The sequence below is a fragment of the Sylvia atricapilla genome, chromosome 6, assembly GCF_009819655.1.
Source record: "Sylvia atricapilla isolate bSylAtr1 chromosome 6, bSylAtr1.pri, whole genome shotgun sequence".
Taxonomy (NCBI): domain Eukaryota; kingdom Metazoa; phylum Chordata; class Aves; order Passeriformes; family Sylviidae; genus Sylvia; species Sylvia atricapilla.
This window is the reverse complement of record NC_089145.1, coordinates 10,480,560-10,495,893: the sequence shown is the minus strand read 5'-3', so window position 1 is coordinate 10,495,893 and position 15,334 is coordinate 10,480,560. Positions and strand designations below refer to the sequence as shown.

Below are 15,334 nucleotides of genomic sequence, written 5' to 3'. Positions count from 1 at the left end.
TTTTCACATGCTTGACCTCATGGTGGTATTCTTGTGCCATCTATGTGAACGGGCCCAAAACTGATTCAAAACCCATTGTATTACAGTGTTCAAACTAGATATTTAAGTTGTCCAACTCAGTGAGTGGGGCTGTCAGGCTCTGTATTCTGTGGAACTCTATTCTTTTAGTCTCAATTATATTCATGTTCCTCCACCCTGAATCCCAAAGAGCACCCTCAAAATGCAAAGGCAGTATGACCAAATCACAGAGATACAACAGTGATATTGTCATACAACATACACTTCAGAACAATGATTTAGAAACACAGCCCCTGGGATTTATGGATGGATTGGTAATGTATTATACCTGTTAACCAGATTTTTATCAATTTCTGTATTTGGCGTAACAGCGTTGTCTGGAAGAACAATAGAAGGTGTGCTGCATGTTGTCCCTTCCACAGTCGTGTCCTGAATGGTGTGTGACAAAGAAACAGAAACAGAAATTTAACAGAAATTCAAACCACTGAACACTGACTCTCTGTGTGGAAAACAGTGTGTATTTCTCAGTTTACCTAAAAGAAAAAGTAATTGAAATAGGAGATAATTAGCTGTAATTTGACAAGACAAATGTGAATTAGACACCTATATTTAAATTACTCAAAAGAGATGATGGAGACCTAGAATATCTGTTTTCTTTAAAAAATTTTAATGCATGCAAGCTAAATTCAATAAGCATGGAGCTAATGAGAAAGCTTTAAAAAGGCAGACAGTCTGGTTTTTCACACAGCAGACCATTCCTCTAGTGAAGTACATGTCCAAGAGATTAGTGAATTTATGAGCTGAATGCAAGAGTGAAAAGCAGCTCTGTATAACAGGGCTAAATTAAGTACTTGAACCCTCCAAATTATAGTAATGGATAAGGAAAGCTTCAATAAACACAGTATAAAGTGTACACATGATACCCAAGACCCCAGAAAATAATTTAGTTATATTTTTAAGATAAGAGCTGTTTAAGAGCTCCATATGGTTTTCCCTCAAATTACTTATTTTTTTAAAAATACAATTTCAATATTTAATATAATATAGTTTTTAAGTGATAAAAGAAATTGGCAAGCTGGTACTCAATATAGCATGTGCTTGCCTGCTTAAAAATATGAGACCTTGCCTCAAGAACTTAATCCCACACCTTCTGCATAATGACGCCACTCAGCTGAAGAAAAGGAATCTGTTTCCTGTGAGATATCACAAATGGAGATGTATCAAACTGGCATAAAGTAATGTTGATGACTCATGTGTAAGAAAATGATTACTTCTACCCCAAGTACTGTATTCAGATCAAAACCAAAAAGCAGCTGGAGGGAAAGTTTCCCAGCAGAGGCAGTGTACTGGCATCAAGTGACTTGTGAAATTTAATGAATAATTTGTAGATTCTCAAATCCTAATTGCTCCTGCTAGGCATTGATATACACAAGTGTTTAGCTTTAGTTTGTTATTTGGAGTCTACAATTTTCTTGAAACTACATCCCAAAGCTTCACAAGAAATTTGTAGGGCAGGTAAGAAAAAGCTGTCGCAATAGCACTAATTTACTCATTAATAGAATGAAGCATGTAATAAGTCACAATTTAGCAATGTAATGTAATTGTAATTTGTAAAATTTGTAAAATTTTAAAAATTACACAATGTAATAAGTCAATTTTAGACTCTGGCAGTGTTCAAGGCCAGATTGGGTGGAACTCTGAGCAACCTGGTCTAGTGAAAGGTGTCCCTGTCCATAACAGGGCAGTTGGAATTGCATGACCCTTAAGGTCCCTTCCATCCTATACCATTCTATTCTATTCCATAAGGAAGCTGACTCTTACTTGACTGCTAATGTCTATCATTTATTTTGAAATACCTCTCCAAGTGCTGCATTCTATTCCTGTTGAAATAACATATTTTCTGATCAAGTCAAAGAACTCTAAAAGTGCTTGGAAAACTGTATAATATTAAAATACATAGCATAACCCTTCTATCTCTCAGAGGCAATGAAATATGCCTTGATTTAGACATCTGGTTTAGGATTCTTGATTCTACAGTAAATAGCTTTTTTTTTTTTTTTTTTTTACTAAAATAATTTTTTTCAAGCCGCTCCGTACTTCCATACTCATAATTCTCATTTGAACTTCCTCGGCAAGTTCACTTTGTCAGTTACAGGACAGCAGGTGGGGAACATGCCAAGAAAACACTGTGAAGATTTAAATTTAGGAAAAATAACCTTATAATTCTGAAATGTTAGAATTCCAAAGCATTTGTGATTCAAATGCACGAGTGACATTTTGTGACAATATCTTGAAAGCAAGTTCTAGTAATATCCTTGAAAACATTAAAAAGTAACAATATATTATGTCAATAGCAAAACTTCAGGTGACTCCACTGCTTGTAGGGCAAAGCAGCTGAATACACATGCACAGTTTATACTAATCTCATGACTGCCAAAAAGCAAAAACTTTTGAATGATGTAACATCAGCCTTGAAGTCACTCAAGCCCATTTTAGGACTGTAAAAACAGCTCATTAAAAAGGAAAAAAAAAAAAAAAAAAAAAAGGCTGCAACCAAGGCTAGTTCAGGTCAGGTAGAAAACATTAATCCTAGTCAGCAGCTATAGGAGTTCAGCTTCTACACAAGTGAAAGCTCATGGCTTCCCGTTGTCCAGGAGAGGGGCAGGAAGAGCCAGAGCAGGAAGCTCTTTGCAGGGCCAGCTGGCTTCCATCAAAAGGAATTGTTACAGACTGAGGAGTGCTCAGGCTGCTCTACACAAGTCATGGAAGAGAAGCTTTAACAGGAAGCTTAAGCTGCCTCGCAGTTGTACAACTGCACAGAAATGACACTGAAGATTTCCATCACTGTCCCATTTGTGTGCCTTTAACTCTGCTCCCTTGGCAGCTTCCAGACCCATCTGCTCCTCAACTATTCCCAACAGTTGCCTCATCTCCTACTACCAGTGCTTCCCTGCTACCCAAGGCTTTGCTTCCTTTGTGTCTCAAGCCCTAACCCCTGCAAAAACACGTAGGGTAAAGCTGATTCCATCTCTGTGGCTCGGATAGGAACTGCACCACAAGGGTGACTAGGAGCCACTCAGACTTGCAGGGAGGTGTGTGCAGGGCTGAGAGTGTGGCACAGGCAGTTTGGTCCATAAGCCAAGAGGATCAGGTATTCTCAGGGTGGAGGCAGAACCTCCAGACATTCTGGCTGTTAAGTTCTGCCAGGCCTTCACTAAGCCTACAGAAAACACGCTTTTGAAATTTTTATAATCCAGAAAAATTTGGATGATTTTTACATTAATGGGATGGTGAGGGGAGAAGGAATATGAAGATACTCTGCTGAAAGACCAACCATGCCAGACAGATGACAGAGCTTTACTATATAACACCTGAATTCTTTAAAGCACTAGGGGAAAAAAAAGTAAACACGAAAAAGAAAAGCCTCTGCCACCTGGCTATGTTCTTGGATATTAATTAAAAGTCTGGACTGAACTTCAGAAAAACACAGGCTGCTGTAAAAAATACCAAAAGAAAAACCCACATTTGTTTTCTCAAAATGAATTTGAGACATAGAACCCAGGCCTTCCCATCACGTAAAAGCATGATCATACTTGAAGCATGCAGAAAGCTACATGTGATGTAAGGTTCTTTTTCTCTTTGGCAGAACTGTTTTGCAATCTCTGTGCATTTGGGCATGCAGGGAAAATGTGGGGAAGGATCTCCTGAAACAGAACAAGGAAGCTGTTAGACACCAGACAGGACTTTAGATGAGATAAAATTCCAGACTTGGAAAATTTTGTCGAACTGGAGAAAATAAATTCACCAGCTTTTAGTTCCTTCTGATGCCCTCTCCTTGCTTGCAAGTCCTTATCTCACAAAAATAAGCTGTTTTACTTAGAGTGACTTACAGTCATGCTGTAGAACTTGACCTGCAGCAAGAGCCAAGGATGACAACGGCTATGAAAAAGATCAAATTTTCACAACATTGGCTAGTGGCAAACCTTAAGTAGGCTTATGAGCAGTGTGTTGGTTAAAATCACTCCACTGAGATTCTGTGCCTAAAAATAATAATTTCTCTAAAATGGAGCATTTTGCACAGTGAAGTGATTCATGAACTATCACATTACCACAGTTTATTTAAGACCTAGGTCTAAAAGGCCTGGAAAATGTATTAAAATTTTAATGATTTTATATTAGGAAGTTGGAAATTTTCATTTCTCCCATTTGACAAGCACATTCAGGACGAGAATCACTGGTGTCTGCTAGATTTTCATATTTTTCATCTTTAGGTATGTTTTATACAGCAAGTCTTTTGTACTAAAATACTTTTCACATGGGTGAGTTAAAAAACCCCAATAAAATTTTCTTGAGCCAGTACATGCTATCAAATGGTAGCCTTGACGAACTTGTATCCAACTGGGGTGTTTATCTTAAGGCAGGAAATTAACACTCAGCACCATGTGCAGTTTAGATGGAAGGCAGGACAAATCAGTGCAGAGCTCACTGCTGACAATATTTTCCAACCATGTTAAAGTAGCGGATGTTTTCACCTAAAGTCTGGAATGTAGTGTCCTCAAACCCAGGGACAGTGTCACATCTTTAACTGAGGATGTGCCAGACTATAAATCCTTTCTTTCTTTACACCAGTTTGTATAAAAATGAATGATTTGGATAACCTGGGGTTTCTTTACTTCAGCTAAACTAACAACTGAAAAAAAATCCAACCTCAGTTTATTAAAACATAAAGCTGCTTTCTATCTGTGGCGTAGATTATTGGAAAGGGGGAAGACCCATCTGTTTCTGATTTTTTATATTTAGCTGGAAAGAATACATGTAAAAACATGTAGATGGCACACAAATTTGAAGCAAACTGATAAATACACATGGGGAGCACCCATATGCCCTCTGTATATTTCCAGTGTATGTTCAGCTACTGCTGTGGCAAATAAAGCACTGAGAAAGACTACAAGCTAAAAAAGCCCATTTCCATCTTTCACACACACATGAGTTGCATAACATCCTCTATATCTGTAAAAACAACACTAGTTGTTGAAGTGCAAGCCTAAGTTCTGTTCTCAAAGTTTAAAGTTTTCTTTAGTAACATCAGAAAGGACCTTTTTGGACAGCTTTGATATATGTCTGTCTGTTCTGAACCATTTATAAGCCACCAGATCAAAATGATAAACAACTGCTTGAGCAATTCAAGTTCTCATCCCTTAGGCTATAAAATATTGGAGGAACTCTAAGGATTTCAACTGAAAGATCTTTCATAGCTTCATCAATTAAGCAAGACACCCTAATACAGAGCAACGAACAGATCAGATTTAGTAAACCCCTAAATATACACAAACAAGTTTCAGCCTCAGGTTTCCAGCAAGTGTCAGAAAACACCTTTGTAAGTAAGAGAGCTTACTTTGGCTGGAGAACTGTTGTGCTGGGCCTCTTTTGCTTGTCCCTTGTCTTCAGGTAAGGTTGGCATGGTGGGCAGCGTGAAGCACGTGGAGCTGCAATGTGGACTAAGAGGACCATGCACTGCTGGCAGTATCTGTTTCAAGTTAGCCTGAAGGCATAAGCGCTGGGAGGCCTCGCGATCTGCAGGCTGGGTTAGATGCCAAAAATACAAATCAAATCCATTTTAAACTCCATGCTCGAAAACTGAGATCACTTTACAATAACAAACAGTATTAAGGTTTAAAATTAAAAATGCTATCTTGTGTTTTATTAACTAAAGCTTTCAAGGTCAAGTATAATTTAGCAAATGCATGCAAAACAGACAACCTTCTGCTCTTGTTGCTATTTGCATCTCTTTCCTCCATTTTACAATTTTCGTTACTGTGATGTGACCAAATTACCTTCTCTAAATATCCTCTAAGAAGTAAGCAGCATCCTGGATATCACAGAACAGCAGAATGGTTCAGGTTGGAAGGGACCACAGGTCCAACCTCCCTGCTCAAACTGAGTCACACCAGAGCACATGGAACAGAATTGCAGCCAGAAAGTTCTTGAATATCTCCAGTGAGAGAGACTCCACACCCTCTCTGGACAATGTGTTCCAGTGCACAATCACCTGCACAGTGAAGAAGTTTTTCCTCGTGTTCACGTGGAACTTCCTGTGCATCAGTTTCTGCCCTTGCCTCTTGTTCTATTGCTCAGCACCACCAAGCAGAGTCTGGATCCATCCTCTGACCCCTCCCTTCAGATACTGACAGATGTTGCTACAGTCCCTTCTCAGTCATCTCTTCCATAACTAATAGCCTTAATGTTACAAAGCCTGATCTCAGATCTCAAAGGATCAAAACTGGAACCCTAGAGGGTGATAATTCTCCTTTGAGCAAGGTGAATTGTGCAAAGACTTGCTGTACCTCTGCACAAGACAATAAGGTGCAAGACACTTCCAAAGCAAAACAGCAGAAATGCCCAAAGAGGGGAAAACAAAAATCTACCTATTAGCTAAGAAAATTCTCATTATTAGTATCAAGGGGAAGCACTGCATTCACAAAGATAATGTCAGCATGAGAGCCTGTACCAAGGTCTGAGGATGAGCAGTGCAAAGCACAAATCAGTTCATAGAGTGGCAGTGGATAGGTTGCAATACTTACTGTGACACTTGCCCAGGAATCAGGGAGCTGTCCTCATCAGTTCCTCGGTGTGCTCATCAGTACATCGCTGCACTTCCCGGCGGTGCCTGCAGGTCACACACACACAGCTGGGACCACCTGTGCACACACTGGTGTCTCCACTAGCAACTGCTGACTACTGCATTGTAAATTAACCTGCTACAGTTTCCCCTTCAGTTTCACGGGTGGGTAAAGAAATGTATTCAGGAACATGTTGGTTTATTGAGGTTGCTGATTACATCTGTCAAAATACATCTGTTGCCTTAAAATAAAAGCAAAAAGAGGCAAAACCACTCACAAGAAACACTAAGGCAGTCTCAGTAGTGACAAGTGTCTCACTTCAGCTCTCACAGAATAAAATCTTTGTTGCAAAATCTACAGGATGTGTGAAAACTTTGGACTACAGAAGCAGCTAAGACCCATGCTTTTATCAGGTTTATTTCACATTATGTCAGAAACTTATTTTTCTCTTTCACTAAAAGAGGAATACAAGGCCATCTCATAAGAACTTTAATGCAGAATGAATAGATTGCAAAAATGATCGTACACGAGTATTGGTGTGTTCAGGAAAAAGTAATTATATCATTGCAGCTCCTCAATAACCACTCTGAAAAAGATGCAGTACATGTGAAATCATTATGAAGACCAAGATACAGACTCTCTTTCAACAGTGGGCATAAAGATTTTTCAGAGCAGTTTGTTGTAGGGACAGCATGTTTTAAGCTTTTCTAGACATGTTGTACATGTTACAGGTGATTTTCTAACTCTACAAAAATGGTAGTTCATGTTTGTATCATGATTTTACCCACCTCTGACTTCAAATAAGAGCAGAGGAAACCTCCTATGAATAACAACTTTAAAAATGGCTATTAAGGCAAAACAATGTCTCTAATAGGATGGAAAAGACATATTTATGATTATGTGCTGTTTAATAAATCTACAGATTAGATAGATAGCAGTAGCACCGAACACCTATCTGATTTAAAATTTAAGGTTTTTTGTATCAAACCCAGTTACCAACTATTAGCAACGCATGAAGCTGAGATGGAAACGAAGTAACTTAAAGTGACACAGACTTGCTTTTCATCTCTGCAATAAAACTCTGGCATCCTACACAATTCCTGAGTTTGCAAGAACTCAAACTCAAATTTAAAAAAAAAAAAAAAAAAAAAAAAAAAAAAAAAGGAAAAAAAGAGATAAAAATATATAAATCTGGCTTTTTATCTAATCCATCTTAGTGTTTGCCTTACGAATTTATCATAGTTCTGATACATTCAATCCAATGCTGGGCCTGAAAAATCAGGAATGTTTCAAGTCATGGCCAAAGCATGTCCTACACGGAATTGTAGAAGCTATTGCACCAAAGGGGTTTATTCCCAGTCTTAGACAAGTTCTTAGTACATACTAAACTTTAAAAAGTAATGCAACTTATCTTGAAACAAGAAAGAGCTATTAAGCACATCAAGTTTCAGTTCATTTTTCAGATTTAAAAAGCAAAAAAACTTTAAAAGAAAAAGAAATAAATCAGCAGGCTTGTCTAAGAATAGAAAGGGACAAACCCTGAGCTGTGTTGTCCTAGAGATGCAGCACAGAAAGTACAGCCAAGGGAAAATGGAGGGTAGCAAGATGAATTTATGCCACCTTAACAACCCTCAGATTTGGAGTGGACTTTGTTCAGGCTGTCTCCAACACAATCAGAACCTTACTCTGATTTCCTTACAGAGCTATCTTGCAAATAGGAATAAGCTTCAAATCTCTGTGCTCATCAGTAGGAAAATTTCTTCTTCTGACTCTCCTTTTTTTCCTAATACCACTCCAGAAAACCCCAGGGCTGAGGACTATACTGGAGCAGTGAAAGCTTGCACATCATTATTCATATTCTTAGCCTCTTTAATCAAACACCTGGACTACATTGCTGCAGTCCACTGCACTTTCAAAGTGAGGGGTACTGCATATTGGTATTCCAGTATAAGGATGTAGTTTAATTAATAAACTACATGATTTAGAACTCCAAAAGTATTAACTTTCAGTCTAAAAGCTTAGTTTTAACCTGTGCAGTGTTCTTAAAGTCAGTCCACATCTTAAAGCACCATTTTTTTTACAGACTTTATGATGCTTACCCAGCACAAACATCATATATTGTAAATATAAATGGATACAGCATGCTCTATAGGGAGTCCTACCATTTTCTGATCAATTACTGCCTTCTGACTCTGGTAGAAAAGGCAAAGGTTTACAAATAATGGAAACTTATATATTAGTGAATAAATGTTCTTCCAACACTGTAGAAGTAACCTTACGTCCCTTTAGTTGGGCAATGAAAACAGCCCCAGTAAATGTCACAAGGATACAAAATGCATAGAAATAGGGGGGTTTGTGAGGACACTCTACAAGAATTAGAGGACCTTATCTGCATCTCAAAAATGTAGACAGAAAATTAAGAAATGTCTTTGGAAAATTTATGTCACTGGAAGGTACATCTTTTCTTTTTCAGCAGAGCATTAGGGCAGAGTGCAGCCTTGGAGCTAACAGAAATTCACACCTCTATTTACAAAACCAGCTGACAGCCTTACTGAGCCCTAAGCTAGAGTGTGGAGAGCATGACAAGCCTGGTTCTAAGCCTGGCCCACTTTCCAGCTGAACAGCCCTTGGAATCATACTATCATTAGCTTTGCCAGCATTGTCTCCTTTGCACAAGCACAAACATGTTTCAGTCAAAGAAGGAAATTATATGTTAACAATATGTGCAATACAATGAGGCACCAACTGAAACACCTGTAATTATTGGCCCTGAAGACACTGAAAAGAGAGATTAAAAATACACCTGCACTTTAGAAACAGTGAAGGTGCATGAGCACATATTAGCATGCTAGGCACTAAGATAATAACAGGATTTAAAGATCCTGTTATTTCTATTTTTATTTCTTTTTCTTTGTTCATTGGTCAAGCTCTGTCTGGCCTGCCTCTGTCTTGTCAAAGGATGTCATTACATTATTGTAGTGTTTTATCAAACTAAATGATCTCTCCCAAAACTCCATTCTTTTAGAAATGGCAGGAGCTTTTCTAATTCTGCTCATTCCCACATTAAGAGGAGACAATCTAAAGAAAAAAAGTAAGAAAAAGAAATAAAGGAGAGTATGGAGTGCTTTTTAACATTTTGGTCTGTTATTATAAACTTACTGCTTAAAATAGTTATTAAAAAAAATCCCCTGAGCTCAAATTTGAAGTCAGATACAGATCAGTGAATGCAGAGAACTTTCTTCTACCAGTGTGTAGGCTTAGAGTACAATCTCCAGGAAATGGAGATCTGGGAGCCCTATTCCATAAAAGGGAAAAGTATTTAGAGGCCCTTGGCTTTCAGTGTGTTCTCTCTGCAACTCATTTTACCATAGTAGAGAAAGTTCAGTCTAATCAGTTCACTTCCCCTGGCCGAGTCACGGCTGAGTCCGTGTCAGTGAAGGCTCAGAGAAAGGTACTTTTTACTCCACCTCCACTGATAGCTGGGCACCTGACCCCAAATGCTCTGTCACATCTCAACAAGGGGACACACAAAAGAGTAGAAATAAAGTTAAAGCATTTTATTAATATTTCTTGACCTCATGGTGCCTGTGGTCAAGTCTCATTTGTCAACAACAGGAGTTGCTTGCTCATGGATGCAGCTGAACTGCACAACCCAGAGTGGATTTTTATCACTGTTTTCTTTGTTGCCCTGTAAAGCGGTTATAAAATGTTGCCATATAAAAAAGGGTACCTTTTTGCACTCTTTTTTGTATAGCTATAAAAATATATTGAATTCATGTAACATTTTTAATTAGGTTTTTCAGCTTTGAAGTACTTAAGACCCAGTAAATTTCCTTCAAAGTCTGAACAAAACAGGGTGTTTTTCTTATATTTGTACCACAAAAGTGTTTTCAAAGACAAAGCATGATTATAGCTTAAGATGTTTGTTGACATACACTAACAATCCCCTAAAATTTTAAAAACTCAAAACCACAACACAACAAACCAAACAAACCCCCTAAAAACAGATACAGAATATCTTAATAGAAACACTTTGAAATTTTGCATTAGGACTCCAAGATCTTTGTATAATGGGAACATTCACTGGGAAAAGAAAAAAAAATCCCACAACTGAAGCTGACTCATGTACATTCTTGCCCTTTGTGACAAAAGGTTCTATGTGGAAACTGGAAGACATTTTCTTTATTGTCTGCAACACAGGAAAAAATTGACTAGTAGTTTCCTACTGCATCTCATTTTTATGACAAAAGAGTGGTTTTTTTCATGTTAAATACTCAAGTCTGCAAGATTTTAAGATCCTGCTTCAGCCAGTTTACCAAACCTCGGTCTCATAGACCCAGGATTAATATAAGGCACCTCTGTGATAATCTTGATGATCTGAGTTCCACCCACACTAACATCCATACAACTGCACGAGGTAAAATCTGGAAGAGAAGTGGTGTTTCTGTTTTTAAGACACAAAACAATTCCACTGGGGCATGCAAAGTGTATATGCAACCACTGTATGAATTCAAAGGATCTGTTCTCACCCCGAGGTCAACTCCTGAGTAATTGGGATTCCTGATTGACTTGAATAATACTTCTTGACAATCAGAACAGTTCCAGGTTGCAACCTCAGCGATAAGGCATAAATGTGAATAATTCTGTCACAAAAAATATTTTAAAGGAAGAAACTAGCAAAAGCTGAAGAAAAAATACAACTTCTAAAAATCTTCCCTCAAATTCACTGGTTACAGACTTCCTTGGAACTACAAGCTACAAATGTAGGACTTGATTTACAGAACAGCATGACAGGAAAGAATCTTCTTTTCTGCATCCTGTTTTCCTAATAGTTCAGGAACACATAAAACTGGATGGTTTTCAATAATCTGCTTGAATGAGAGAAAGGAAAAGTTAGGTCAGGCAGAAAGTAAAATGTTTTGATGCATGTCCAGCCTGACATGCATCCTGGGAGAATATCTTCAGTAATGGGTTGTTATGACACGGTTAAGACTGAAAACCAAAAGGTTTGGGGCTGAAAGGTGATGCTGTTCCATTACTAACAAGACCAACTCCTACAACATGGTTTGGTCACGTATCAAAAATTTGCATCAGAGTTTAAAGAAATCTGAAAAATAACTCCAAAAGAGTTTAGTGCAAAATGTATTCTGGGAGTTCAGTACTTAACTCCCAGATCCATTCTGGTCCCAGCTTTTCCTTTTCCTGGATACATTAAGAAAAAAGACTTCAATCACAGGCAATCATTTTGACATTGCTAAATGGAAATTTAAGACTTACTAAAAGATCATAACTATGTTTGAAAACAGCACATTTCTTTCTGCAAAATGTCTGCTTCATTTGTTTTAGCAATGTTTTTATAGCATCTGTTTTGTTAGCAGTCAGTATTTAGATCTACTTCTGGTAGCAAAGCATCTGGAGGAGTGGCTTACAACGACTTTTTTTGGCTTGCAAGAATTCCAGGCTCAGTTTTATGCTGCCGACAATCAGTAAACAGATGAAGAATGTACATATTTTAGAAACACTAAGGAGCAGTATTTCACTACCTTTTTAGACTAGTAGACTGGGATTTTAAAAAAAGGTATTTCTTCTAGGGTAAGCCTATTTTAGACAGTCTGAAAATTTCCCAATTCCACTTTTTTTTTTTTTTTTTTTTTTTTAGGGCCAAGTAGGAGTTGCATGAATCAAACTTTCATAAATTACTCTGGTTTGGATGCACATTTTTTATTTTCAGGGTTTTTTATCTAGTGCTAAAAAGAAAGTAAGGAAATGATGTTATAAGCAGCACAATCATGCTGTGAAAATAAATGGTTTTAAGAATTACATACAAGCTTAAAAAAAAGAGTTCTGGTTCACTTGTAGTTTTTATTCATCCTGGGGCTTTTCTTTGAACAAATATTCTTGAGAGAGAGCTGCAAAATGGTAATTTTATCTGGTTAAGTCTTTACCTAAGATACTGGATTCAGCTCTCTTATATGAAGGATGTCTTACTGATCTCACTTTTTTTTCCCTCCAATCAGTGAGCTTTCAGCTGGAAAAGTAAGAAGACAACAGAAGACAACAAGAAGCACTGCTCAGCCAGGTGGCCTCTAGGAAACCAGCTGGATGAACTTTGAAGTACTTTAAAATAAAATTAAATATATATATGGTGAAAATTATGATACATGTGATATTAAGGAGAAATGAATCCCTGATTTATTCAGTATTATGCACAAGTTAAAGAATTCAGCCAACAGTAGCAAATCTGATGATCAGAAGACTGTCAGATCTAAAGGCATATATTGCATAACTATATTTCTATATATCACTTTGCTATATTTCTTAACTTGCAGATTATTTTTTATAGGCTTTAAGGAAATGCAGTTTAAAGGAAGAATGTGAATATAGAGTGGGAGGATATTTGGCACGGAGAATACGGATTTCTAAGCATAAAGAACAGCATACAGGAAAGTGTGAAGATAAGAGTGGGAGAACAGTACACTAAGTGTCATTCAGGAGGGCAGTTCAAAACAAACCCAGAGCTAAGAAGCACTGGAAAAAAGTCTGTTACATCATCAAGACAGTGATCTTAAACGAGGATAAAATCAAGAAAAAGTTGAAATGATATGGGAGTAAAAAATATTGCTCTCTTCCTCTTCCTAAACAACTTAGTATCTGAAAGAAAATTTGTCTAGGAGGCAGTGCCAGTCTCCTGTGGTGCTGAAGGATCCCTCTGATGCAGGACCTTTGCACTGATAAATCTCCCAAGAGAAATTGTACCATTCAGAATAACTGGAGATAATAATATCACCCAACATGCTTTTGCCTAAATGAGCACCATGTACTCAGTCACACAGTGTCACTTGGGTTTCTTTCTTTTACTCCTTCTCACAGACTTGAAGAAGCCTAGATATGTTTCTGCTGTCTGGGCTATATGCATTATACATCACATTCTAGTTACACATTTATTTTTGTCTATGGTGCAGGCAGAGCTGGGAGCTTGAGACAATATTTTCTCAAATCGCCACTTGACTATATTCTTAGTCAATGTAAAAAGAGAACAAATATGTTTGTGTGGAGCGGAGACAGATAAGATTAGGAGGAGAAAAAAAAATCAGTGTCTCTTGGTGTCGCTTCATCCTTTTTTAAGGAAAACCTTAAGGTTTCTACATGAAGTAAAATTTTTGAAAGCAATTTCTACATAGAAACATTCTATAAATTATTCAGTTTTGCAGGGCAGCAGGATATCAACTTCGCATAATTTGGAAAATACTACTACCAAAGGCCTGACTTAGAAACACAAATAAGCTGAAGGCAATTAGGGCAGAACACCATTGCTTAGTGACCCAGGAGTCTTGTTGCTAGTCAAGCAAAAACTTTTCCAAATGAAGAAATTAAACTAAATTCTTTCTTTGCCAATCACAAAGGGTAATCCCAGAGGGCACACACATTGTTGAACAAACTAACAATAAATAGCTTGCTTTGGGCTCTAGAATACAATTGTGGGCTTTCAAGCTGGGAGATTATACTTGGCTTTCCATCTTGCATAGATAAATGGCAAAGCAGCAAAACAAGGATTTTATTCCCATTTTATGCTTCCTGGACACAATCAGATTGACATTTGCTTACTTTGAGGCGACATGGACACCTATTTTTGCATTGCAAAAATGAACACACAGCAAAAGAGCATAAATATATTTAACTTCCTTTCTTTGAGAAAAGAATTATGGATCCTAGTCCACTGAATGTTTTTTCAAATATTGCTATACACCAGGACAGGACTATCTTCACTATCAACATATTCAAATAAACAGCCATTGTGTGGATTTTGACTGCTTACCTTTTTTTCTACAGACCTGGTAGTTCACTCATCCAGGCTGCAATGTCCCAATTTGGGTCTAGGGATGCTGTATATTAAGTCACAAGTATTGTTGCTTTTGCCAGAAAGAGTCCAATTTTATCCCTAGAGTACACATTAAATCTCCAGGCCTAGCTGTCTCTGAAAAAGCAAAGCTCATCATATCACCTCTTCCTTCATCCAGCACACAGTATGGTGGGATGACAATACAGAAGTATGAAAAAGTAGTAACATTTTGTAATGCCACCTCTTAAGCCTTTTTCCTAGAAACACACACAACTTAGAAGCCAGCAACAACACTAATCTCTCTTATCAATATCTAGCTCTAAAAAAAGGTGTAACAACAGTAGGAGCAACAAGAACAACAACAATAACAATAGATTAATAATGAAAAGGACGATTGTTCAATTTTAGTATTCTCAAAAGAGGTGAGGTGATGGAGGAAGTCCTCAGTGTCTCATCCAGGTGTAATGTCAACACAAAATTGGAGCCAAAAGCTCTTTCTTTCTCAAAAGATCTATTAATTAACAAGATCCTGCAAACACACTTTGTAGAAGGTCTTTTGCCTGTATTGCTGAATAATCTACAGGCTTTTGTGTGATGTGTTATTCTTTGCTACCCACTGTATCTCTCAGGGACATTATAAATACCCTAACAAGAACCTTCAGATGTAATCACACAGTGTTATTTTCACACTATGAAGTTCTTACAGTAAGCATTCCCAAACTGATGGAGTTTTCCATTTAAATTTAAGTTTTAGAAGGTGTGATAGGAAGAGGCAACATATTTACAGCACAATTCAACTTATGTACTATGTAGAGGCAGACTCTCAGTAGCTTGGATGAAGCCTGATCTTGATGAT

General features: G+C 37.6%; 1 protein-coding gene across 1 annotated transcript in view; it reads right to left on the bottom strand.

The window, feature by feature from the left end:
* Nucleotides 1–15,334, bottom strand: part of IRAG1 (inositol 1,4,5-triphosphate receptor associated 1) — a 60,182-nt gene that overhangs the window by 24,647 nt on the left and 20,201 nt on the right. The window contains exons 3-5 of the mRNA XM_066320741.1: nucleotides 6,600–6,685; nucleotides 5,414–5,599; nucleotides 347–447 (exon numbers count right to left, since the gene is read on the bottom strand). Coding sequence (XP_066176838.1) covers nucleotides 347–447; nucleotides 5,414–5,479 — 167 coding nt within the window. The 5' untranslated portion in view covers nucleotides 5,480–5,599; nucleotides 6,600–6,685. The remainder of the gene's footprint in view (nucleotides 1–346; nucleotides 448–5,413; nucleotides 5,600–6,599; nucleotides 6,686–15,334) is intronic.